Source organism: Talpa europaea, assembly GCF_964194135.1.
Source record: "Talpa europaea genome assembly, chromosome: 14".
Classification (NCBI taxonomy): Eukaryota; Metazoa; Chordata; class Mammalia; order Eulipotyphla; family Talpidae; genus Talpa; species Talpa europaea.
This window is the reverse complement of record NC_140082.1, coordinates 6,124,198-6,150,438: the sequence shown is the minus strand read 5'-3', so window position 1 is coordinate 6,150,438 and position 26,241 is coordinate 6,124,198. Positions and strand designations below refer to the sequence as shown.

The following is a 26,241-nucleotide window of genomic DNA, read 5'->3' as shown; positions in this document are numbered from 1 at the left end:
GATGAATGACACTTAAGTCTGCACCCTAAGAGGACGTACAATCTATCCGAATCTCTTGGCACACAACTATTATCTGTAAAACTGGTATTTTAATTGAGCATATGATTAAAATCCCTCCTGTCTACAAATCTGGGCCGGATCATTCTCTGTTGTGGGGTTGCCCTGTGCGTGATAGGATGTTTAATGGCATCTCTGGCTCTACCCACTAGATGCCAGTAGCACCCCTATACAACCAAAAATGTTTCCAGGCAGTGCCAGATGGCCCCTGGGAGGCAATCTCTGTGTCCCTCCCCCCCTCCCCGCCATATTAAGCATTTCAACTGTAGACCTTGGTCTTCCCAGACAAGCTGCTCCTTTGGAGCAGAGCTAACTACAGCATCACCCAGCACTTAGCTGGTCCCTCATCAGTTCATGCTGTTCCTGAAAAGGTGAAGCTAGGGCTATTCACACCTTATGCTGTCCTGGGAATATTTTGATTTTTGCAGAGAAACCACTAAGTGTTTATCATCTTGGAGAAAATGGTTTTGGTTTTCTTTTCAGGACTGGAATACTAATAGGAATGACAGCATTTTTTATTACTAAATAAATCCCATTCAAAAAGTATATACCTTCTGGGTAGAACGTTTTAGTATGTGCATATAAGTTCTGTGTATATGTATGGGTATATACATGTGTGTGTAAATATATATTTTCTTTTTGTGATCCCCCCCACCCCACATAACAAAGGGGCCTTTGCCAGTACTGTTGAAGTTCCCTGTATGTTCTACAATCCAGCCTTTCCTCTCTCTTCCACACAGGAAAACACTCTCCTAAATTTTGTACTTTTGGGGGGGCTTTTGTTTGTTTCATCATATTGTGTGCATATCTCAACATTATAGAACTTAGTTTTATGTGTTTGAACTTCTTATTATATAATGTAGTATGCCACATTTATTTTTTGTGACTTGCTTTTTTTCCCTCAGCTCTGCATTTGTTGCTATATGCTTCTTGCATGTAGGGAATAAACTAGGAGTGGATTGCTGGGTTGTAGGCTGTAAGCGTACAGAGAGCTGAGCAATGACTCGCCAAGATATCAGGTCCTAATCCTTGGAATCTGTAAATGTTACCTTATATGGTAAGAGGATCTTTGTGGGTGGATTAAACTAAGGCTCTTGAGCAGGGAAGAGTATCCTAGATTTTCAGGTGGGCTCTTAATGCAACCACAAATGTCCTCAATAGAGGAGCGGTGGGGAGAGATTACACAAGGAAGAGAAGCCAGGCAGTCACAGAGGTAGAAACTGAAGGTCACGAAGATGTGACCACAAGTCTAAGAATGCCAGCAGCCATCAAAGGGTGGGAGAGTCTTTAAAGATGTTACTGAGATGTATGTCTTGTAGTGTTTACATCTCAGTAACATCTTTAAAGACTCATCACCCAAAGCAAAGAAAGTCAAGGAAAAGATAAAATACCTGGGATTACATCAAACTGAAAAGCTTCTGTACAGCAAAAGAGACATTAACCAAAACAAAGAGACACCCCACTGATTGGGAAAAAATCTTTGCACTCCATCCAACTGAAAGGGACTGATCACAATGATATACAAAGAACTCACACTACTCAACAAAAGCAAAGTAAACAATCCAGTCAAGAAACGGGCAGAAGAACTTAAAAAACATTTCTCCAAAGAGGAAATGCAAATGGCCAACAGGCATATGAAACAATGTGCAACACCCCTTATAATCAGGGAAATGCAAATCAAAACCATATTGAGATATCACCTTACACCAGTAAGGATGGCACACATTGAAAAAACTAGCAACAACAAATGCTGGCGAGGATGTGGTGAAAAAGGAACTCTCCTACATTGCTGGTGGGAGTGTGAACTGGTCCAACCACTGTGGAAAGATGTCTGGAGGTTCCTCGGTCTACTAAAAATGGAGCTACCATATGACCCAGCAATTCCACTTCTAGGGATCTACCCAAAGGACACAAAAACATTCATTCAAAAGAACACCTGTACCTCTTTGTTTATTGCAGCACTATTTACAATAGGTAAAACCTGGAAACAACCCAAATGCCCAAAAATAGATGACTAGATCAAGAAGAAAAAAAAAAAGATGTGGTACATATACACCATGGAATATTATTCACAATCAAAAAAGATAAACTCATGCCATCTGCAGCAACGTGGATGGAGCTAGAAGGAATTGTGCTCAGTGAAATAAACTAGAAGGAAAAAGAAAAATATTGGGTGGTATCACTTATAGCAGGAATATAGGGGAACCAAATAAGACATCAATGTAAAAAAAATAGTAACAGTACAAAACACAACAAAGCAAAAACAAACAATAATAAATCAGAGACCTGCTGAGGGGTAGGAGAAGGAAGGAGGAGCACAAGGGATTGTCGTGATGGTGCACAGGTGCATTGGTGAAGGAAATTATATGGGGACTACACTTGAGGGTGTGGGGGGAAGCAAATATTGTTTAAAAATGAACAATGATGGGGCCTCCCCTGGTGGCGCAGTGGTTGAGCGCTGGACTGCGAAGCTGCCCGCAGCCTCTGCAGCGCCGGTTCGATTCCCGGCCGCCGGTGAGGGTCCCACATGGCACGACAGACTTCTCCTGCAGTGCCTGCTGCTCCCCTCAGCAGTGTATTTCCTCAGTCTGCCTGTTCTGCTCCCCACTCTGGCTCTGGTGAATTCTCTCACCCTCCCACACTTCTGACTATCCCCAGTGCTTGTATAAATAAATAAATAAATCTTAAAAAAAAGAAAGAACAATGATGTAAAAAATTTTTAAAAATAAAATATTATAATGGTTAGTATTAAAAAATAAAATTATGCAAATAACTTAAAAATTAGCGCAAGAGTCTACAAAAGGGATTCTCTCCTAGAGCCTCTAGAGAAAGTGTGGACCTGCCAACCCCTTGAACTGGGCCCACTGATACTGATTGTGGACTTCCAACCTCCAGAACTATGGGAGAAAAATAAGAAATATCTGTTGTTTTATGCCACTATGTTCATGTTGGTTTGTTCCAACATTTGCTAGCAGCCAGTAAACTAATACAGTGCATTATCAGTTTAACTGGATAATGCCAGTCAGGGTGCTTGTATCAATTAATCTTTCCATCAGAAGTGTCTTGCAATTCCTGTTGTTTCACATTATTTTCGGCACTTGGTATTTTTGCATTTTACCATTAGAAGATTTGTGCAACCGTCCTAAGCCAGGTAGTTTCACCGTCAATTCTCGCAACCTAAAAGAGAGTTCTGGAGCCCTCAGTATCATTTTTACAGGTCTTTAATACTGAGCAAGGTAAAGTAGCCAGCGGGGAGACAGAGGACCCCCCACCAGTGACACTGCCCTTTTATCCTCACCCGTCTAGGCCCAGCTGGGCACCTCTACACGTGCGCATGCCTGTGCTGCCTGGGCCCTGGTGTCCATAGTTCTGGGAGGCATGAAGACTGCAGGTGCCTGACTTAGAGGGCGTAAAAAAGCCTGATTAACTCATTTACCATACAAAGATTTTAAAAAGCTATTCTGTAAAACTGCAAATTCTGAAAACTTTAATGCATAATGTAGAAACAAAAAAAGACAATTCGAGTACACTAATAAGAAAAATGCTGACTGCCATACTACAATAATAATGAAGTTTAGTTAAATTTATAAATATGCTATTGATAATGTACCTAATATTTCTCTTGCTTGACCTTCCAACCACAAAACATTTTTTTGCATATACTCTCTGTAGAAAAGAATCTAATGATTCTTTGGTACTCTTTACGTGAATTGGCATGTTCATGACCTATCTGCACAATAAGGTTTATTTATACTTATATTTTGAGGGAACAGACATTAGTCATCAATCCCAGAAAACATATCCTTGTCTCATGAAATGTATCATTTGATGGTAAACATATTGCTATGCTAACAGTAATTGTGCCTTCGAGGTGAATTATATTTGGCATTTAAAAAATAATTTTACTCTCCCTGGGCTCTCACCTACCTTACGGCGACATGGCCAAACAAACCAAGAAGGTGGGGATCGTCGGTAAATATGGGACCCGTTATGGTGCCTCCCTTAGGAAAATGGTGAAGAAGATTGAAATCAGCCAGCACGCCAAGTACACTTGCTCCTTCTGTGGCAAAACCAAGATGAAGAGGCGAGCTGTGGGGATCTGGCACTGTGGTTCCTGCAAGAAAACGGTGGCTGGTGGTGCCTGGACCTACAACACTACTTCTGCCGTCACAGTAAAGTCTGCCATCAGAAGACTGAAGGAATTGAAAGACCAGTAGAAATTCTACAATTTGGACCATTGCCAACGAATAATAAGTGGGCTAATTTATGTAACAGAATTGTTTGGATTTGTTAATATTCTGACATGCATTAATTTTGTTTCTCAAGCAAGTCTCAAAGACTTTACCAATTGGAATACTTTAATTTTTATTAGACTAGTATACTGAAGTGGGATTATATTCCAGTACTTTTTTTCGGTAGTAGAATGATAAATGAATAAAAATCTTACAGCTTAGGTATAAAAAAATAAAAATAAAAAAATAATTTTAAAATGTATTTTCTTTCTTCTTTCTATTTCTTCTCTTGTATTTCTTAAAGCTAAGCATATACTGAAATGTATTTACCTACTGGGGAAATTGGATTAATAAATGCTGTTCATCAACGGTTTTGAGAGCCCCAAGAAAAAGTTTCTGTTAGCAAAATAAAGTGGCAAGCAGGCGATTTAGCTGGACCTGTTTTTAAAAGACTGCTTATTTCAGACTCCCAGCTTTAGAAGAAGTCTGTATGTATATCATTTACAGTTTCTTCTTGATTTTGGTCAGTGATAGAATTCTCACACCATCTCATTATACCCTTTTAGTTTTGACAAGCTTTTAAAAGCTTTTCCCTGTTAAAATTCTTATGAAAAACTAGACATGGTGAGTCCTTATACACCCATCACTGACGTCAATAATTTTCAGCTCCTTATTAATCTTTTAATTTTTTTAATGACCAATCTTATCTTAGTTATCTCCACCTACTTTTCTCTATCCCATATTTTGAAGTAAATCCGGAACATCAGATCACTTTACTCATAACTATTTCAGTTTGTGTCTAAAAGATAAGGACTCCTTTTAAAAACATAACCATGATAGTATTACATATCCTTAAAAATTGACAGTAATTCTGTAATATAATTAAATAAGTGGGCAGTGTTCAGATTTTCAGTTGTTTCAGAATTGTGCTAAATTTTTTTAAAAGTTTGTTTGAATTTAAATTTAAATAAGCTGCACATAGGGAGATTGGTTGATGTCTTTTAAAATATGTTTCCTCTTTACCTCTTGCTCTTATTTTTTGACCCTGCTTGCAGCTTGTTGAAGAAACTTGGTTCTTTGTCCTGTTGAGTTACCTCTGTCTCCATTTTGCTTATGATATCCCCATGCTATAGTTGTTTTGTTTTGTTTTTCCCCTGTTCTTTCTATTTCCTTGAAATTCAAGTTTGGATCTCTTAACCACAGTTTGGTCAGAATCAGGTTTGATTTTTTTTGAGGGGGAGGGACAAAACTACTTAGTGATTGTGGATGGTGGTAGATATATTCTTCAGTAGGCACACGATGTCTGCTTGTCCTTTTTATGATGTTTGCAGCTGCTAAAGCTCCATACCTAGATCTGTTAAATTGTTTGAGATCGCAAATGGTGATAGTCTGACATTCCGTCATTAAATGGTCTTCATACTTCCAGAAAGAGAAATCTTTTCTTATCTAGGTATACAGTTTATATGAGAAAGACAGGAGAAATGTTTGTATCTTTCTCGATACTAACAAATTTTGAAAATAATGAGTTGGTTTGCCACTATCCTCCAATGGTGATTTTTCTTTTTTGTAATATTGTTGTAAGCTTGTGGATTTAAACATATCTGATATTGTTTCTGTCCGTTGTAGTTATTGTGCTTATTGATTTGATCAAATCATTGTGTCTCAAAATGGACTTGTCTTTTTCCAAAAAAGATATATAATGACCAATAAGCCTAGAAAAAGATTCTTAATATCTAGCCATCAGAGCAATGCAAATCAAACCACATGGGATACCACCTCACAGCTACTCAAATGGCTGTAATCAAAAGACAGGCAATGACAAGTATTAGTGATGATGTAGAGAAATTGAAATTTTCATACATTGCTGGTGGGAACAGAAAATGGTGCAGTCACTTTGGAAAATAGTTTATCAGTTCCTCCAAAAGGTGAACATTGGGTTACCATATAACTCAACAGTGTCACTTTTAGGTATATACCTTAGAAGGGTGAAAACACATGTCTACAAAACTTATACATGAGTGTTCATAGCAACACGATTCTTGGTATCCAAAAAAGTAGAAACAATTCACATCTCTAGGTAAGTAAAATGTGATCTGTCCATATAGTGAAATAAAGTTTAGCAGTAACAATCAGTGAAGTACTGATATGTGCTTTGACATAAACAAAACTTGAAAGTATTATGGTAAATGAAAGTCACAAAAGACCACACAGTATGATCACATTTATACTATTGCCTATTAATTGTATACACTGTATTAAAATTATATTTATGATTATATATAATATACATCTTACATAAAATTATTATGTATTTGATTATATATAGTTCAACAATATATTGTAAACAATAGGTAAATCTGTAGCAATAGAAAGTAGTGATTGATTGCCTGTGGCTGAAAGATTTGGAGGAAAATGGGGAGTGGCTGTTAATGCGTACAGTTTTTTTGGTAGGTGATGAAAAATTGATTATGAGAATCATTGCCTAACTTTGAATATACTAACTAAAAGCCATTGAATTGTATATTTTAGGTGGATGAATTTTATGGTATATGAATTATAAGAAACCTTTTATACATATTGTAGGGTAAGGAAAAATGTCAGGCTTTTCTGCCCTCCCACCATCAGGATAGATGGTGGATCCTTGCGGTCCTGAATGCATGCCTGATGGCGGGCACCTGGAGTAGGGTGTGGGCGTAGGTAGATGGGATTCACCTGGGCTAAGACTGGGCTTATAAGGTCGGCGTCATGGGGACGTCAGCAGAAGCCAAGAAGCTGAGAACGAACAAAAGCCGAGAGAGCAACAGAGAAGGCTGGAGAGCCCAGATAGAGTGAAGACTTGCTGGGGGCTGGGAGGCCTGCCAGCTCCTGGCCCCCCAGCACCCCTGCCTGCCGTGTACCTGGTAATCCCAATAAAAGACCTGCAAAAAACCACTGAGGACTCTGATTCCTCCTTTACCTGGTCTGCTGGATCAGAAAACCTGCACTGTGCCCATGTCCTGCCCTTACACATATTATATCATTAAAAAAGACAAAACTTGAAGGCAGACCATGGACCTGAGACATGCAGGGTGTGGGGGGGCGGTGTGAAAATGGGCGGGAAGAGCACGAGGAACTATCGTGATGACTCAAAGGTGCTGTGGTGGTGGGAGATTAGAGGGACTGCAGGTGAGGTGAGAAATCAAATATTGTATAAAAATAATCTAAGAAAAAAAATTATAAAACAAAACACAACACCCCGAATCAACTGGAGTCTGCTTAGATACAGATTTCAGGACACATTATTTTCCTCTTGAAACAATCTTTATATGGATCTCAAGAGTCCTTTTTTTTAAAAAAGATTTATTTATGTATACAAGAACTGGGGTACAGGCCAGAGATGCAGGGCATGAGAGGACTTACCAGAGACAGAGTGGGGAACAGAACAGGCCGGCTGACTGAAATGCACTGCTGAGGGGAGCAGTGGGCAAGTCAGGAGAGGTCTGCTGCGCCATGTGGGTAGCTCCCTGGCCAGCCAAGGATCCAACTCATGCTGCAGAGGCTGTGTGGATAGCTTCACAGTGCTGTGCTTAACCCCTTGGGCCACCAAGGAGCCCCCCCTTTTTTTTTTAAAGTAAATACAACCAGGAATTCTGATGCATTTTATTTGAATCATCAAAATTTGTTATTGTGCTGTACATTTCACTGACTTCTTCCTATTTCTGCTTCTGCTGGAGCAATAGAGATTGAGTCTTCCTATTCCACATGACAGCCTTTCAGTCTTACCAAGGCAGTAGTCCCCCTTCTAACTCATCTTTTGTAGGCCATGCATCCCTAGTTCCTTAACCTCATGTGTTGTGATTGCCAGATTAGTCAAATCACCCTCTTCTGGACACACTCTAGTCTGTTAATGACTTCTTAAAATGAGATACTCTAAACTGAATAGAATATTCCCATTATAGTTTGACCACTGCAGAATAGAAATGGATCATTACCTCCCTTGCTTCTAACACTAAAATTCTTCTAATGCATTTTAAGATTGCATTAGCATTTAAAAAACTGTGTTGGTTCAAATAAAGCACCTGTTTAACCTTTTTTTCCCAACCCCCAACACTCCCCAACCCCCAACATTCCCCCAATCCCCAACATTAGATAAAAACTAATGTTTTTATCTTCCTTCTTGAAGGGTTATCTGGAAAAATTCCCTTTCTTGGTGCTGATCTGGCCTAATATACAGAAATATCTTAATGTCTTACCACTTATTTAGCAGTTTCAGCTTTTTCAGAGAACTCCCTGTACTTTAATTCCTTTGGTCTTAACCACTATGTCAATGGAGGCAGTTGTTACTTGTTACTTTCACTTTAAAGATGTAGAAACACAGAGAGTTTTAAGTAAAACACCTAAGGGAAAACAGTTATTGGCAAAGCCTGGGCTAGAACTTAGTTCTCCTAACTTAGTGGTTGGTAATCTTGGCTGCACCTTACATTTACCTATAGAATTGAAAAAAATCTTGGGCAGGTCCTATTCCCAGAGTAGGGTGGGGCTCTCTCATTAGTATGGTTTTGATGTTCTTAAAACAATCCTAACGTTTAATTCCAGCTCAGAACTGCCCTAACACATATTCTGGTGTCCCTTCCCTCTGCCACTTACATTTTCTTCATCCAAGAAACCGGAAGAGTTATTTTCCATTGCTCCATAAGGCAGAATTATAATAAGGCCAAGTGAGAGAGGATTACTCAGATGTACAGTGAAACCAGATGTATATCCTAAGAGAATTAGCTGTGAAATTTATGTCTCTTCTCATTTACTAGTTTATCAAACATTTATGTGCCAGATACTGCTAAGCTCTGGAGGTGCAAGTATGAATAAGACATGGTTTCCCTCTTTGAGGGCTTATGGTTGAAACGGGTACAGGCTAAAAATAAACAACCTTACGTGGTGTTTCACATATTGGAGTGTATAATTCCTTTACTTTGTTATAGTGATTTTCTTACTAAAACATTTATGCTAAGCATTTGATGAATATATCAGACTATGGTGGTCTTTATGTTAAGTATATAATTCAAACAACAGTTAGTCTTTGTGGAGAGATCTTTCTTTAAATACTTTGATAATAAAATTTATAATAGTGTTGAAGCCATTTTTTTTTTAAAGATTTATTTATTTATACAAGCACTGGGTACAGTCAGAAGCGTGGGAGGGTGAGAGAATTCATCAGAGCCAGAGCGGGGAACAAAACAGGCAGACTGACGAAGTACATTGCTGAGGGGAGCAGCGGGCGCGGCAGGAGAGGTTTGAGCACCATGTGGGACCCTCGCCCAGCGGCGGGGGATCAAACCAGCGCTGCAGAGGCTGCGGGCAGCTTTGCAACCCAGCTCTCAACTGCTGCGCCACTGGGGAGGCCTTGAAGCCATTTTGAGGAGTTCATTCCTACAACTCTCCCCAAATTTTATTCTGTTAATTACTAAGCATAGAAAGATGATCTATTGATTCTATAAAGATTTCTGTTGGTGGAAATGATTTTATAACAAGGAGAAATTTTCAGATATGTATTTGATTTGTTAGATCAAGGTTCAAGAGCTACTCTGTATAACACTCCTTTATGGGCATCATTTATTAAAAGGGAATCATTGATACTTTCCTCTTAATATGACTGATGCATTTTTCCTTATAATTGTCAAATAGTCTGATGGAGGAATATGCTGGATGTCATGGCAATACCAAGGAGTTATTCTGGAAAGAGAAAGAGATTAAGAGGAAGAGGAAGAGAGAGTAAGAAGAGGAAATCAGAGTTTCTCAGAGTCAGTGGTGGTGGAGCAGAGCTGAGGTTTGTAAGATAGATAGGACTTTGAGTGGTGTGGACTTACAAGCTGTGTTAGCAGGGAGATGGTTATGGGAACATGACAAAAGATGAAAACTGGCCAGTGGCCGGGACAAGATAGAATATCTATGCAAAAAGAATATTCTATAATGGTAGATCCATATAATGAATTGAGTCGGTCCTCCAATTCTAGAAATTTCTTGCTGTGAATAGCAGTTTTATGAAGATCTGGGGAATCACCACTTGCTGGAGAAACTTTCATAGGGATGAGCCAAAACTAATTAATTTGCTAACAAGTTAGGGTCCATTCCTAGTTTTCCCCACAAGCAGAGGCCTAAAATTCATGAATTAAAATGTGGAATTTAATTGTGGTTATCAGCTAAATTAAGGACCCTTTTTGAAAATAGGAGATGTAGAAAGAGCATTTGAATGAACATGTGTTTCTAAGATTGGGAAAAGTTTTGTAGCTTCAGGGCCTAATTTAATTGATAAGTGATTCAGTCTTGATTTAGGCTTTTGTGTTAGAGATAGAATTCCTTCTGACTATTCACGATTCATTTACTTGATTCACACGTGATCTTTTTGATCTTTGAATTGCTATGTACAATTCAGTTTGACCATGGCTTCTGTCTTCATCATGTGAAAATGGTAGGAATATTTGTAGAAACGTTTAAAAATTCACTCTAACATTTAAGAGAGTTTCAGCATTCTGTAGCCTTTACTGAAGTGTTTTTTGTGTTGGGATTGCAAGTCTGGTTGGTCTCCCTTTAAATAATCTGAGTATAAATTCCTTTTTTGCTGATAGATCCATATAATGAATTGAATCAGTTAATGTACCATGCTAGGGAGTCTTCTAATATAATTCATCTATTGGAGCTTGAGTGATCTTGCGTTTTAAATATCATTTCTTTTGGGGCAGTAAAAGATTTTATTGTTCATTGATATTTCCCAACATCTGCAGTGGTCTCTCCATTGTACCATCCATTCTTCCCTCCTAACTAGGAATATAACTAGTTGTACACTGAGATAAACAATTGCCAAAGAACAGCAGATGGAATTAGTGGATTGACTTAAGGGAAGCATTTCCCATGGTACTTGTGATTATTCTTTATCAGTCAGCATTGGCCCCCAAATATTAAGTATATCAATTGTGTCACTGTTTATTTACTGCCAGTTATTTAAAGGTGAAATCATCAGCTCTAGTTATGACTTGCTTTTCTTTTTAGTGACTTAGAAATGGAGCTTTATTGTAGGTGATAGTACACACTCAAGAGTGAGTGCAGGCACATTCAGAGGAGAATTGCCATGACTCTTAATGCTTTTCTTAAATGTAAACTATTTAACTTGTCATCACTGTGTTTGTTTTTTTTAAATTGAGGCAGGGAAAAAACTCATGTTACCACAAATGCTAGTGAAAGTTCAAAATTGAACAAGCATGTTTTATTTTTTACATAGTCCTGATTATAGGACATATACATTTATTATACTATTTTTGTTTTACAGTTTAAATTATTTAATTATTTTTTAGTTATTGAATAATATACCATTATGATATGTTATAATTTGATTGAAAACTTACCTTTAGACCTTGAAATTGCTTTGGCTTTTCCACTATAATAAAGTAAGACTGAACATCTTTGTGCTCTTCTTATTTGGGAATGTCCTATAGGATAAATTCTTAGAAATTGGATTACTTTCTATTTATTTCAGATGTATGCCCTAAGATGAATTTAGCATCTTACCTAACCCTTTTAGATAATTGTATCCCTGCTAATCCTGAAGGGCAAAGTAGATGGAAATTGCTATTTAAATTTAGGGGAATAAAGTAGTTCATGTCCTAATCCTGACTTTTCTGCTAGTTATTAGTGTCCAGTTAATTTCCTTACGTGTACAAGTAATATTCTCTACTACTCAAAAGTCCTATTTGTCCATTCTTATTACCACATTGACTTGCAATACAGGTTGACATTTTACACTTCACATCATTTGTGTTCTGTATTTTCCCAGGTGGAAAATGATACTAAATTGGCTGGAATGGTCCTCTCTGTAACCATTGCATCAAATACTGGACTCTTGTTCAAAGTCAGATTTGGCCGGCAAAGAATATTCTCTTAGACTGCTACTAGATTTTCCAGAATGATTGTGGTTGTTTTTGCTTAAAATACACATGTGTTACATATGATAAAAACATTACATTAAGGTGCAAGTTACTTTGAAAGTCACTCCCTTAATTAGGGCAACTTTAGCATTATCACCAAAGTACAGTTAGTGACCTTTTCTTCTGATTGAGGATGACAGGGATCTTCCCATTTCCTTAAATAGCTCCCCCTTTTTTAAAGAGAAAAATATTAATTTTCTAACGACATTTTTGGCCTTTTATCTTCTTGGTCAAGAGCAGTTATTGAGAACAGTGGTTTTATATGAGGAACTGAGACAAATCATTCAATATTCATAAGTACCAGAATAGAATCTCCATAGCTGGCTTACTAAAACACAAAGGTATGATGTCTTTATAAGATGACTTTAGGCCATGACCTTCAAACATTAGAACTCTGAAAAACAGCAGCACAGTGGACAGTTCTCTGTTTTCATAAGGGGCCATTGAAATGGATAATGCTGAGTTGTCTAATGGATTTCTGAAAGCATATTGTGCTCTAGATACTGCTAAATCAATACATACAACAGTCACTTAAGTGTGTACATTATATAATATTTGGTTAATTATATTATAACTCAAATCCTTTCGGAGTATTTGTCTTTAAGTGGAATGCTAAAAATATAAATGCTTATAAAAATAGAATCAGAAAAATGCAGAAGTGTAGTGTTTTTTCAGGTAATCTTAACATTTGCAGTCACCTACAGATTCTGTTAAATACTTTATTTTATGAATGTGATGTGTGTTTCAGCAGTACTTATGTTTGAGATTGATAATAAAGATGGATTTAATGTTACTGAGACGTTCTTCCATTTTTGAAGCCAATAAATTCAATAAAAGCCTATCTTGAATTTTTTAGTAGTTGCTTCATATATTATGAGAAGATGATCAGCGTGCCATCAGTAAAAAATGTGTGTGAAGCACATACGTATTTTTACATCAAGGAGTTACATTGGATGGGAATTACAAAAACCAGTACTGCAGTTTGTTTGTTTTTTAAAGATTTCTTTCTACAAGCACTGGGTACAATCAGAAGCGCGGGAGGGTGAGAGAATTCTGGACTTTATTTTTTATTTTATTTTTAAAAAAGATTTATTTGTTTGTTTGTTTGTTTATACAAGCACTGGGTACAGTCAGAAGTGCGGGAGGGTGAGAGAATTCACCAGAGCCAGAGCGGGGAGCAGAACAGGCAGACTGACAAAATACACTGCTGAGGGGAGTAGCGGGCACAGCAGGAGCGGTCTGCACGCCATGTGGGACCCTCGCCCAGTGGCCAGGGATTGAACCGGCGCTGCACAGGCTGCGGGCAGTTTTGCAGCCCAGTGCTCAACTGCTGCACCACCAGGGGAGGCCTCCTGCAGAGTTTTTTAAATGAACAAAATAACTAGGGAGATGACCAAATTAAAAAAAAAAATTTTATAACATTGAACAGTACCTCAGTTATTTTGGTTGTTTGCAATAATGGTAGAGGCTGGCAACTGATTTTGAGGGAGAAATTCTTTAAAAAAATTTTTTTAAAGCAATCTAACTTCCTTGGGTATATTACAGCTTCAAAGTAGATGATTGTCCTTGAATATGATCCTTTTTAAAGGAACTTGAATTATGTTGTCTGCTGCATGTAAAAAATAATCGAAAGGGTAATTTGTATTTGAATCCAGACAAAAAGATAGGAAAATCATTTTGTACATCTTGGTGATGAAGAACATTTAATCAGTCACTATTAACTTCATCTTGTATTAGAAACTAGGTAAAAATGTCCCTAGTTCTTGTTTTTAACCACTTGCAATGTACTCAGTGATACCTAGTGAATATAGCTATAACTAATTGGAATTTTTTCTTTTATTAAAGAAATTATACGGTAAAGTTGATCATTTGGGCGTATACTTTTCTATAAATTTTAACACATGTGTAGGTTCATGTAACCACCACTACAATCAGGATTTGAAGTAGTTTTTTTTTTTACCCCCAAAACTCCATCATACCCACTCTTTATAGTGACACTTTGTTCCCCTTAACTGTGACAGTCATTGATCCCCAAAGTGTAGGTTTTTTCCTCTCAAAGTCATATAAGTTGAATTGTAGAGATGCAACCTTTTGAAATTGGCTTCTTTTACTCAAAATGCCACTGAGTTTCTTTGAAGTTGTGTGTATCAAGTTTGTTTTTTATTGTTAGGTTGTTGGTTGAAATTTTATGGCATTTGGATGTTATTTCTGATTGTCTAGGTTGGCACTGAAGTTTGAATTGGTTACTACCTTTTAAATCTTTGAACTTTTTTTTTTCAAATCAATTAAATGAGATATATATGTAGTTAATTTTTTGAGTTGGTATTTGTTTTCAAACTGAACATTTTTTAATTCAGTTCAGTGACTTGCATGTTTAGCTAAGCAATGTAGTTATAGGTTTACATTGCTCTGGAAGCTCTAATTCATTGGGATCACAGTTTTTAGGGGCAAAACTGAAGTAGAAGAAAATTTACAGGTTTGTGAGATAATGATTGATTAAATGTCTCTCATTATCAATTCATACAAAATTGTTTTCCTACATTTTTGTCTATTTGTGAGGTTTGTCAGAGTAAACCATTTTTGAATGTCACTGTCAATGAGTTGACAGAATTTCCTTTGCTTTCATTCCAAACTCTTTCCTACCCTGATGTTCTGATCTACTGAGAACCAGACCCCTCTAGTTATAATAGTATGTTCATTTTGACATAGTCAAATTTATATGCATAAAGTCTTTGCATTGTAAATTTAGTTTAACTCTTTATCTTGAGAACTGGTTCCTTTTTGTAGTTGATTGAAGATTTAATGGTTTTATTATTCTCCCAGCTGCTGAAAAATCTAGAGGCTTCCTGATAATTGTATGTTTTGGCAAAAAATAGTAGTGATTCCTCTGTCAATGTAACTGGATAATTCTACACCATGTCATCATTTGAAATAATAGATTAACGATAGTAAGAATGGAGTGTTCTTCAAAAATCAAAGAACAAAAAGCAGTCATTTATTATAGGTATATTAGGTTTTGAAGATAACAATTTTGTTCTGTGTTCAGACAGTCCACCTGGTGATAGAAGTTAGAGACTTATATTTAATAAAGATTCGTATGTCAGTTTTCTGAAATAAATTAGTCGAATCAATTTCTGGCCTGTACGCTTGACTATTTTATTTCATGATTTTGTTTTTATAATTAGGCCTTTATAATGCCAATTGTAATAGAACATTAGCAGAAATGTCAGGGAAAATGTCTCCATCTGTAAATATCTGTCTTGATAGCACATGTTTTCATATTTTTCTTGTAATCAGAGTAATTCTTGGTGTGGGCCATTTTTAGATCCCATTGAGTATATTTGCATATCAGTGAAAGCAATGCATATCAACTACTTCTCTGTTGTTTTTTTCCTCAGATTTTAACATTTGAGACCAAGAACCCAACAGAATTAGCAGAACGTTTGCGCTCTGTCTGTGGGAATCAGAGCAATGCCTATGCCCGCCTGCTGGAATACCGCCTGAATGCCTTGCGAGGACTGTGGAACGCCCAGCGCCAGCTGGCCTTGGAAGAGCAGCATGAAAGGGAAAGTTCGGGCGATGAAGAAACTTTGGCCCTGCTCAAACGCCAGGGCTTACTGCAGCAACCCGAGCAAGCTCCCTTCACATCGCGGATGGGGCTCCTGCTGGTCTTCCCCCTTATTCAGTCCCAGAGTAGAACAGACCCTTCTCTCTGTAACATAACTGCTGAGGTGCTATTGAACTGCCTTCGCGACTGCCAGCCTTTGAGCTTGACCAAGGAGCCTGCTGACTGTCTCAATGGAATTGAAACTTTGCTGTGCTCTTGGCTAGAGGAAACTTCAGACACAGGCAGACACATCCCACATAAGCAAAAAGAAAATGCTGCTGCTGCCCTGGTGGCCTTGGCATGTGCCAGGTAAGGAAACCAAATGTGCGGCTTGGTGACCTTGTAAGGCCTGCATCTGAAGTGGGCGAGTGAGTGATGGTGAGAACATTTGGTGGAAGTATTGACGGTCAGAGGCCTTTTTTGTTCTCAGTATTGAATGTCACAGCCTTGATGGTGCATAAGATGCTTTCACCAGAACTTGGCTGCAGGAGCCTGAGCTGGAACCCACGTTTGAGTCTTCATTTTCTGCTAAACCGTGATAACAACCTAACAGTTTAAAATGGAAAATCAAGCCTGACCATTATATGTTCACCCCTCCTTAGATGATAAGTTTTATATCAGGTAGTTTAGGAGAGGATGTTATAACGCTCTTTCTCCTGGAAGGACAGTCAAAAAATTTATATAGCTTTTAATATTTTTCATGTGTGTCTGTAGGGTTGCATCAGCATTAGCAGGTTATTACTCAGTCACACAGACTTAGTTATAAACTGTGTTTCTGGACCCGGATGCTTGCTTCAAATGGTTGAATTTAATTGAAAGCTCTGTCTATACCAAGATCTAATAGTGTGCTGTCCTTTGTATGTGAGTCGCTGTTAACTGATCCACTGTCAATAGGAACTGTACCTGGAGTTATTCTGCAGGAGAGGATTTCTACATCTTCCTGGTCAGTAACCTGCATGATCACTGGAACATATCTGTGAGAAAAAAGTTTCACTACGCTTCCTTTCCTCTAAACTTGTTGTCAAGAGACCAATTAGGACCTTGGTCTGACAAATCTAGCCCTCTCCCCTCAGAATTTTTTCTTTGATTGGGTTATTCTTTTAGCAAAGTATATGTGGGAAAATTCTTCCTGGAGGATTATTAAGTTTTTAACTTTGAACTTCTTCCTTTGTCTTTGTGGTTTCAAAGTTGACCTTCAAATGGTTGAATTGCAAGCTCTTTTTAAGGCCAAATGGCACTAGTATTTATTGTCAGTTCTTTGCCCTGAATAAACTATCATAGTCTAGTTTTAAATCTCTGAAGACTATAATTGATAATGGAAATCCTGACATATGCTTAATTCTAGAGAAATTATTGGGTGGTACTGAAATAAGTTTCCCTGCAAAGGCTTTGTATTGGATTGAATTAATTTTTGCATAAGCTGAAGACAATTTCAAGCCCTAAATAGATTTGCTATTAATGCAAAAATGCCATTTTGAGAAAATATGCTTTTAGATTGGACTGCATATGGACAGATTTAGGGTAGTAAAAATATTCATCAACTCTTTAGTTTCAAATATTTTACATTGAGTTGGATTATAAAACTCTTATTATGTGCACAAATACAGTATGAATCACAGATAGTTATTGAATTTATGTCACATACTTGAGATTCCAAATTCATTCAACAGAAATGTTGAATATTTTTCTTTTCTTTTCTTTTTTCTAAAGATTTATTTATTTATTTATACAAGCACTGGGTATAGTCAGAAGCGCAGGAGGGTGAGAGAATTCACCAGAGCCAGAGCAGGGAACAGAACAGGCAGAGTGACGAAATACACTGCTGAGGGGAGCAGTGGGCGGCAGGAGAGGTCTGTGCGCCATATGGGACCCTCGCCCTGCAGCCGGGGATCAAACCGGCGCTGCAGAGGCTGCGGGCAGCTTCGCAGCCCAGCGCTCAACCGCTGCGCCACCAGGGGAGGCCCCAGTCTGGACTTTATTTACCTCAGAAGTCACACGCTTTTTAGTGTTAGATCATCCCCTTTATATGAAGTTATGTGGGGCATGTCATTGAACTTTTGAGCTTGGTGCTTCAAAGATAGAATTACTTTCCCCCCACATTTAAAGATGTTCATTCATTTAACCAGCATTTATGAAGTATTGCTGATGTGCCAAGAGCCTTGCTAGGTTTCAGGGCTATAGTGATTCAAGGTCTCTAACCTTATAGTTGAATGGACTCAGGGTCATTCATTTTGCACATAATTATTATTCACCCTGTGCAAAGCAGTCCTCTAGGAAGTGGGGATACAACATTGTGCAAGGTAAGTGGCCCCTAAAATGACAACATTTATATGAGAGTCAGAGGCAGACAACTAGCAACAAATGTACGTATAAAGTAATGTGGAAGAGGGATGTGTACTAGAAGAAAACAAGCCAGGATGCTTTGATAGAGAATCACTAAGTGGAGGGGGTAGAACCTTCTAGCTAGATCCCAGGGAAGACCATACTACAGAGGATGTTAAACCAAGGCCTGAATGGGAAAAGCCAGTAGCACAGAAGAGCCAGAGAGATGTCCAGACCAGAGGAGCAGTAAACTCACACTCAGATGCTCCTTCTGTTCTTGGAGTATCCGAGGGACAGCACAGTGAGCAGGGTAGTGGAGTGCAGCGGTAGAGGAGAGGGGCAGGAGATGAGGTTCGCAGGGCCTAGATCATATAGGGGCTTAGGAGCCATGGAAGGAGTTTAAATTTTACTCTGAAAATCTGAATGAGTCTGGCAGGTAATAATTCCTTAGATGTGGGATAGTGGTTTCCAGTGTGCATTTTGCCCTTTATTTTAACCTCCCTGTACCCCAGGGAGTCAACCCTATTGGACAGATGAAGAAGCAACAATCCATAGGAGTTCGGTGACAGGATCAAGATGGTGCAGCTGGCGAGTGAGAGTCAGCTTTCAGGCCGCGTCCTGACTCCCAACCAGTGCGTTTATCTACTCAGTCTGATTTTGCTTCTTTGAACATCAGAGATAGTGAAAGGGGCAATGAAGAGGACTCTAAGGCCTACTTGATCCAGTGTTAGGTATTCCATTCCTTTTGGGGTTGTAGGCATATGATACCTAGCTATTGAAGGCTTGGCGAAGAGAATTTGGCAGTGACCGGATGTCAGCCCATCTGATAAGGGCCATTCTTTAGTTCAGGAAGTTTCTTGTGGTGATTTATACTTGGGTCTGGCCAGGTAAGTCTTGTGCATCTTAAAAGCACCTTCATTTAGATCCAGCTGATCGTATCATAGATTTCCTAGACCCTGAACCTTGGGAATGAAAAGGAAATTTAGTTGTAAGCTCTGCAAGCATTTCAGTCACCTCCCTCACAGCAGGGAATGCAGAAGGAACACTTCTTAGCATAAATATTAATTATTTGGATATTTTTCTTTTTATCCTATTTAATATGGGGGTGGTTGGTGAGATGTTATGTAAAATGGATGAACTTAACAAAAACATTTAAAAATTAAGCCTGGGAATGCTTTTAAACTTTAAATGTAACTTGGTTTTAAATATAACTTGGTTCTGTGAAATCTCTCCTCTCTACTAGCAAATAATTTAATGAGGGAAACAGTATTCAAGCATAATTAACAACTTGTTCTTTGTTTTGAACTTTACTTGAAACTTTTGTGTTAGGAAAAATTATTTGTTTTTAAAAAAACAAGGAGAAGCTCATAACTGGCATGGTGCCTATTAACTTTTTATATGAACCAAGCATACTTTTTATTTTTTTTATTTTTTTTAATAAATTTTATTGTTATATTCCCCATACAATTGCAGCCCCCCCATTCTGACCCCAATCCCTCCCCTCCCACCCCCGCCCCCCTAAAAGTGTCTCTGGTTCATAGTTTTTTGTTGATTTTGATTTTCACTTTCTTATAGTTATTCATTTTCCTGGTCCCTTATTTAAGTTTTCTAGATTCCTGCTATGAGTGAGACCATCCGGTATTTTTCTTTTTCTTTTTGGCTTATTTCGCTGAGCATGATCCCTTCCAGCGCCATCCATGTTGCTGCAAATTGCATGTGTTTATCTTTTTTGAATGCTGAGTAATATTCCATGGTATATATGTACCACATCTTCTTGATCCAGTCATCTATTTTTGGGCATTTGGGTTGTTTCCAAAGCTTAGCTATTGTAAACAGTCAAGCATACTTTTTAGAGGGTATCCTCTGATCTGCAGAAGCAGACAGACAGATTTTGGAAACTTTCCATCTGGTTAATAAAATTAACATTAACAACCTAACTTACTTGACTTTCAATTTTGATAATTTTCTGTTCCCTCCTTTTATTTTTAGGGGATCATTGAAAACTTTTGTCCATACAGTCCATCTGTTACAGAAACAGACTGATCTAGGGTCCCTGCCTGTAGCTGATGTGCTGTATAGGTAAGTTGTCATTTAGGATCCCCACTCTCCTTCTACACAAGGCAGATTTATCCATAAAGACTCTTTTAAGAAGTAGATTAATAAACTCTTGCTGATTAATGATTCATATTCATATTATATTATCATATATATTATCATATTCATCTTCTTTGTTTCTTAAAGATTTATTTATGCGTACAAGAGATGGGGTACAGGCCAGAGGCGTGGGGGGGGTGAGAGGATTCACCAGAGACAGAGTAGGGAACAGAACAGGTGGATTGACAGAAATACACTGCTGAGGGGAGCAGCGGGCAAGTCAGGAGAGGTCTGCTGAGCCATGTGGGTTGCTCCCTGGCCGACCAGGAATCGAACTCATGCTGCAATGGCTGCGGATAGCTCCATAGGTTGCATCTTAACCCTTGCTCCACCAGGGAGGCCCCATATTCATCTTCTTAAGTAAGAATTTTGTCTTATGTTTCCTGCTCTTTTCTCTTTTCTAAGATTTACCTATTCATGCACACAAGAACTGGGGTATAAGCCAGAGGTGTGGGGGTGAGAGGGTTCACCAGAGACAGAGCGGGTAGCAGAACAGGCGGATTGACTGAAATAGACTGCTGAGGGGAGCAGCGGGCAAGACAAGCGAGGTCTGCCGCACCATGTGGTTTGCTCCCTGGCCGGGGATCAAACTTGTGCTGCAGTGGTTGCGGATAGCCTCATAGGTTGCGTCTTAATCTCTTGTGCCACCAGGGAGGCCCTGTTTCCTGCTTTAAAAGTGTTACTTTTCATTCTTTTGGATTTTTTAAATTTCAGTAGCTTGTAATCTATTCTCATTGCCCATTTCAAGATGATGAAGTATTAAGGTATAAAGAAGAAAGTGAAATTATTCATAATCTCATGTTTCCCATTTCATAAACACACCTCTCTCTCTCTCTGTCAGTCTCTCTCGTGCATATATAAAGTATACACATTTTATACATGATTAAAAGTTTATTTTAACATTTCTATAAGCACCACTTTGTAATTTTTGAATTTAAAAGTACATTGTGAATGGATTTTCAGATGTGTACTTTTTGTATAGAACTCTTTTAGTTTTCTGATCTTTGAGATGGTGGGTAGACTTTAGTTTGATAATCTCAGTGCCTGTGCTGCTTCTTCTTTCTTTTTAGGTTATTGCTTTTGGAAGGGGGGCCTGGATCCCCTTCCTGTTTGCTTGGTGGCAAACACATAGTGTCATGGGGCTATGAGGACATGTTGCCCGCACCGGATAGCAACACCGGCTCCAGTTCTGAAAATAAAGGTAATGTCAGGGATTCTGTCCTGTGATGGAATTAAGATGTAAAGAGAATGATTTTAGGTTTTTGAAGCAAATGATTTAGATAAAACTCTGTGTTGCTATTAAAGCTCGAGATTCCCGTACAGTGTGTTCATTGTCTGCTTTATCAGCATAAAAACTGATACTCAGTGAAGTAAGAAAATGGATAGTTTTACTATGGCAAAGAAAAGGTATCATCTAGACTCTCCTGCCAAGGAGGCATGAGTTACTCTGGTTCTTAGGTATTTGAGTTGGGACATGGGAATGTCAGGTTGAATTTTTCAGTGTGCTAATAGAGTATCAGATCTTGCTGCTTGATACTATTTCTTTTAGTAACTCATCGTGTGTGTGGATCAACCTTCCCATGCTAAAAGCAAAAAGAATGTTCAGGGGAACATGAATTGTTAAGTGTTTTCTTTAAACAAAGTATTTCCTGGTTTCAGATGTTTTTACATTTACTCTGTGATCTCAGTGAAAATGGCAGCTCTCTTAATTGACCTCCAAATAACTTAACTGCCAATGAATTAGCCTTTCTATTTGCTCAGTAGACACAGAGCCCAGTGCTGTGGCACGCCGGGCTGTAGGCTCCTCTCAGCATCTCTGCATTGCCACTCCCGCCTGCAGAGCTGTGGGCCTGCCAGTAGCCCACCTTGCTCCCAAACCTGTTCATTACCATAATTGGTGCTTGTTGTTCTGATTTTATCATTAAATATTATATAACCAATGAAATTGGAATTTTTAAAAGCCAAGGAAATTGTTTCCATAAAAAAGAATGTATGTTTTATAAAGATTTACAAAGTAAATCTCTAAGAAGTTGGTGTTAATTAAGTGTAGGACCCAAGGCTTATTCTGCCCACCCCTTCATTTCACACCCTTGATGCGGGGGCAGCCTTCTGAGGCATCTGCAAGGGCGGGGGGTGCAGTCCAGAAACCGGTCACTGCTTTCTCTCTCATTCCAGGGCCTGCCCTTTGTCAGAGTCTACTTTCTTAGGTGACTTTGGGGTACAGTTTATTACCTTTACTGACTCTACTGGAATCAATAGGAGAAACAAAAAGCCTGCAGTAGCCAAGAAGTTTTTAAACTTTATAGAGTCATAGTTACATCTCCATTGAAAACCAGATCCCCTTTATTTTCTCCCTTTATAACATTTATTATCTCCTTTGGAGTAGTTTCTTGCTGAGAATGATATTAAGCCAATCTGTTGGCTTTTTCCCCTGTAGTACCTTCGGTTTTGCTTCTAGGTAGAATGTTTTTCTTACAGTAATTTTAAAATAATCTTATTTAACTTTTTAGAAATGTTTAACATATACACAAGTTGAGAGAATACTATAATAAATACCATGTACCTGTCACTCAGCTTCAAGTATCAATTCCTAACCAATCCTGTTAAGTCTGCCCCCTCCACGCCCACCCCTCAACAGATGTGTACTTAAGATCTTGGGGCTTTTCTAAAGATTGGCGAATAAATGCATGTTTTAGTTTTAAGTGAAAATAAAATGTTTAAGAAATAAATTATTATTTTTAAAATGGTTACCAGCTTTAACAGGCTTTTTTTTTTTTTTTTTTTTTAATGAGAAACCAATAGGTGCAGGACCTAATATCATTTAGTAGACTGGATCTTTTTTTTTAATATTTATTTGTTTATTTTATACAAGAACCAGGGTACAGGCCAGACGTGGGGGAGGGTGAGAGGATTCACCAGAGACAGAGCCGGCAACAGAACAGGCAGACTGACGAAATACACTCCTGAGGGGAGCAGCAGGCAAGACAGGAGAGGTCTGCCCCACCATGTGGGACTCTCGCTGGCCGGCTGGGATCGAACTGGCACTGCAGAGGCTGCAGACAGCCTCACAGCGCAGTGCTCAACCGCCTGCGCCACCAGGGGAGGCCCCAGTAGACTGAATTTTAAAGATAACAGTACACTCAGTATTCATTTGAATGTGTGACATTCAGTTTCCTCCCACCAATAGGACGAGCAGAGGCAAACTCCACTTAAACATAATGGGGGGAATGGCTATGGAAATCAGCATGGAAAAAAAAATTTTTTTAAAAGATTTATTTATTTATTTATACAAGCACTGGGTACAGTCAGAAGCGCAGGAGGGTGAGAGAATTCACCAGAGCCAGAGCGGGGAGCAGAGCAGGCAGAAGGACCGAAGTACACTGCTGAGGGGAGCAGCGGGTGGCAGGAGAGGTCTGTGCGCCATGTGGGACCCTCCTCCGGTGGCCGGGGAGCAGCCGGGGATCAAACCGGCGCTGCAGAGGCTTCGGGCAGCTTCGCAACCCAGCGCTCAACCGCTGCACCACCAGGGAAGCCCCAGCATAGAAAATTTTTATCCATAAGCTTTCTTTTTAAAGCAGATTCTTTAGAATGTTAGCTATTAATCCACTAAATGTCATAGAGATTCTGTTTATTTTAGCTTAGGGAAGATGTGCATAATGAAAGGGAAACATAATTGCTGTTTTTAAATAGAAGAGATATACTTTTGTGCCATGTTGCTTTAGAAACTAAAATTAGGTTCTCTGGATGGAAGATCCTCAGAAGCAGTTGAGTTCAATGTGTGTCATTAATGTATGGACTTGGTGTGATCTGCCATTTATGGAGCGCTGGCTTTGTGGCAGGGGGCAGTGTGCATGTTTGCCTCTATCACCTCACTGAGCCATCACTCTGACTCTTGAGGTGCACGTTATTAGCCTCATCTTACAGGTGAAGAAACAGAAGTTCAAAAAGTCCAAGGTCACCTAGTAAGTGTAGTTCATTGATACCTTTCTTACTAGGAAATCGTTAGTAAAGATATTATTCTCTTAGTCATTTCCATTTAGACTTAGGAATGAGAAAATGTTGCTCCATATTTTTGTTATTCAAAAAAAAAAGGAAAAAAGAAACATTTGGCAGAGTCAACCAGGTTTTCCTGCTAATAACTGTCTGGTCTTAGTCTCTGAATCCCCATGTGTTTTGGATATTTCATTTGGGGATTTGAGCCATCCCCCCTGCATGTCACATTGAAGCATTTATTTTTGAAGGTTATTTTTTGCTCAGCGTCCAGATTGTTTTTTCACTAGAAAAGTACATTTATAACCTCTTTAGAATGTGTGTAATTTACCTGTGGAAAAATGATTTCAGATGCTGACTTGGGACGCTGTCTCACGGCAGATGGTCTTTACCTATATACTACTAACTCAGTTGGAAGAGGAGTAAGCAAATTGGGGTCTGGATTACATGGTACTCTCAGGTCAGTTGCATGGAATTTGCTGAATGATTTGGCTAGAGCACTTCCCTCTCTACATGGATCTGTGAAGAATGCACCTAGAGGGGTGTGCTCACACCCCAGGGACTGCTGACTGGTGACTGTTACTCCCCCACGCATTGTCCTGCTCCATGTCAACTTCGTTTTGACTCTGAAGCTTGGTAGCCCTAAGGTCATTATTTCTAGCCTGAAATTCCTTTCTGATCAGGATTTCTATAACAATATCAGTAACTTCCCAGTTGACAAACATACATTTTTCTAGTTACACCTTTTTATACTTTGATTTGACATTGCTTTAGTGATCAGGGTATAAGATCTATGAATTGCTGCCAGTAGAAACCCCAGTTTGAGAACCTTATATTTATTTAATTATACCATCCCCCCACTTTTTCTCCTCCCTAATTTATTGTAGGAAATTAATTATTTGCCATAGTCTATCAGTCCTAAAGTTAATATAATATATTCACTCTCTTTCACTTGTCTTACATACATACTCATTTTTTAAAATTAGGTGGAAAATGTCATTTATGCCTGTTATAGCTCATTGTGGGGTTTCAGGAAGCCAGATGACTCAGCCTGTACACCTTTCTTTTCCACAGAGGTTTTGTGTACTGCCGGAATGAGGAGCTGGAGCCAGGATGGGTTGCTTTTGGCAGTGGCAGTCTCCTCCACCGGCCTGTGTCTTTTGATAATAAACCTCACTCCCTTTTCCAGGTCATTGACCAGAATACCCTTCAGGTAAACTGAAAATATAGGCTTTACTTTTTATGTTTTAGAGACAGTGAGGCAATTCCTGACATCATCTGATGTAATAATAATACAGTAGATATAATTTCCTGCCAGAGCGGCATCTTTTTTATTCATCATTTGGACATTTTGTTATTTCTCTAATGTCTTACATTTCGTTCCACATGATCTGAGTGACTGTGCTCTGTAAGAGATTCTAAGGCCACCAACAAACTTTTTTTATGATTGAAAAAAATTCTAGAAAATCAAAAATGGTATAAATACTAACTGGTTTTGGATCTATTTTGGGAAGGTGTCATTTCTCTATTCATTTTCTTCTGAACAGCCTTTCTGTGGTAATGGAAGCTTTGAAATGAGTTTGTACAAACTCATGTGTTGTGCTCAGAGCCCATCCTCAGTGCTCTCAGGGCATTCTCATGGCACTTGCTACATTATACTGACATTGCCCTTGTTTCTAACTCTTCCCAAAACTGTGTAGGCCTTTAGGTCTGGACCCCGTCTTACTCATTTTTGTATCCCTAGAATGTAGCACAGTGGATAACATTTGACTTATAATAATATTGCTGGTGACTGCCATTTATCAGGGTCTCTTTTGTGCCACACCCTGGCCTAGGCAATTTATATACACTTTCTCTCCTGCCTGTGAGCTGTCGCTGTGGCTAGGCACATTTAAGCTCTCAGCAAGTGTTCATTGTTGATTGA

At 38.7% G+C, this 26,241-nt stretch overlaps 2 protein-coding genes across 3 annotated transcripts in view; both read left to right on the top strand.

Annotated features, from left to right (window-relative positions):
* The window catches only part of HECTD4 (HECT domain E3 ubiquitin protein ligase 4), a gene marked incomplete at both ends in the record, with an annotated part of 170,513 nt that overhangs the window by 30,579 nt on the left and 113,693 nt on the right, over positions 1-26,241 (top strand). For both annotated transcript variants that reach the window (XM_084254197.1, XM_084254196.1), the window contains 5 exons: positions 15,643-16,160; positions 20,163-20,252; positions 21,398-21,528; positions 24,669-24,777; positions 25,392-25,530. In XM_084254197.1, the coding sequence (XP_084110323.1) occupies positions 15,643-16,160; positions 20,163-20,252; positions 21,398-21,528; positions 24,669-24,777; positions 25,392-25,530 (987 nt within the window). The remainder of the gene's footprint in view (positions 1-15,642; positions 16,161-20,162; positions 20,253-21,397; positions 21,529-24,668; positions 24,778-25,391; positions 25,531-26,241) is intronic.
* On the top strand, positions 3,996-4,274 carry LOC311183961 (large ribosomal subunit protein eL43-like; the record flags this gene model as incomplete). Its single annotated transcript, XM_084253692.1, has 1 exon — positions 3,996-4,274. One exon carries the CDS (start codon positions 3,996-3,998, stop codon positions 4,272-4,274), a length of 279 nt encoding a protein of 92 aa, XP_084109818.1.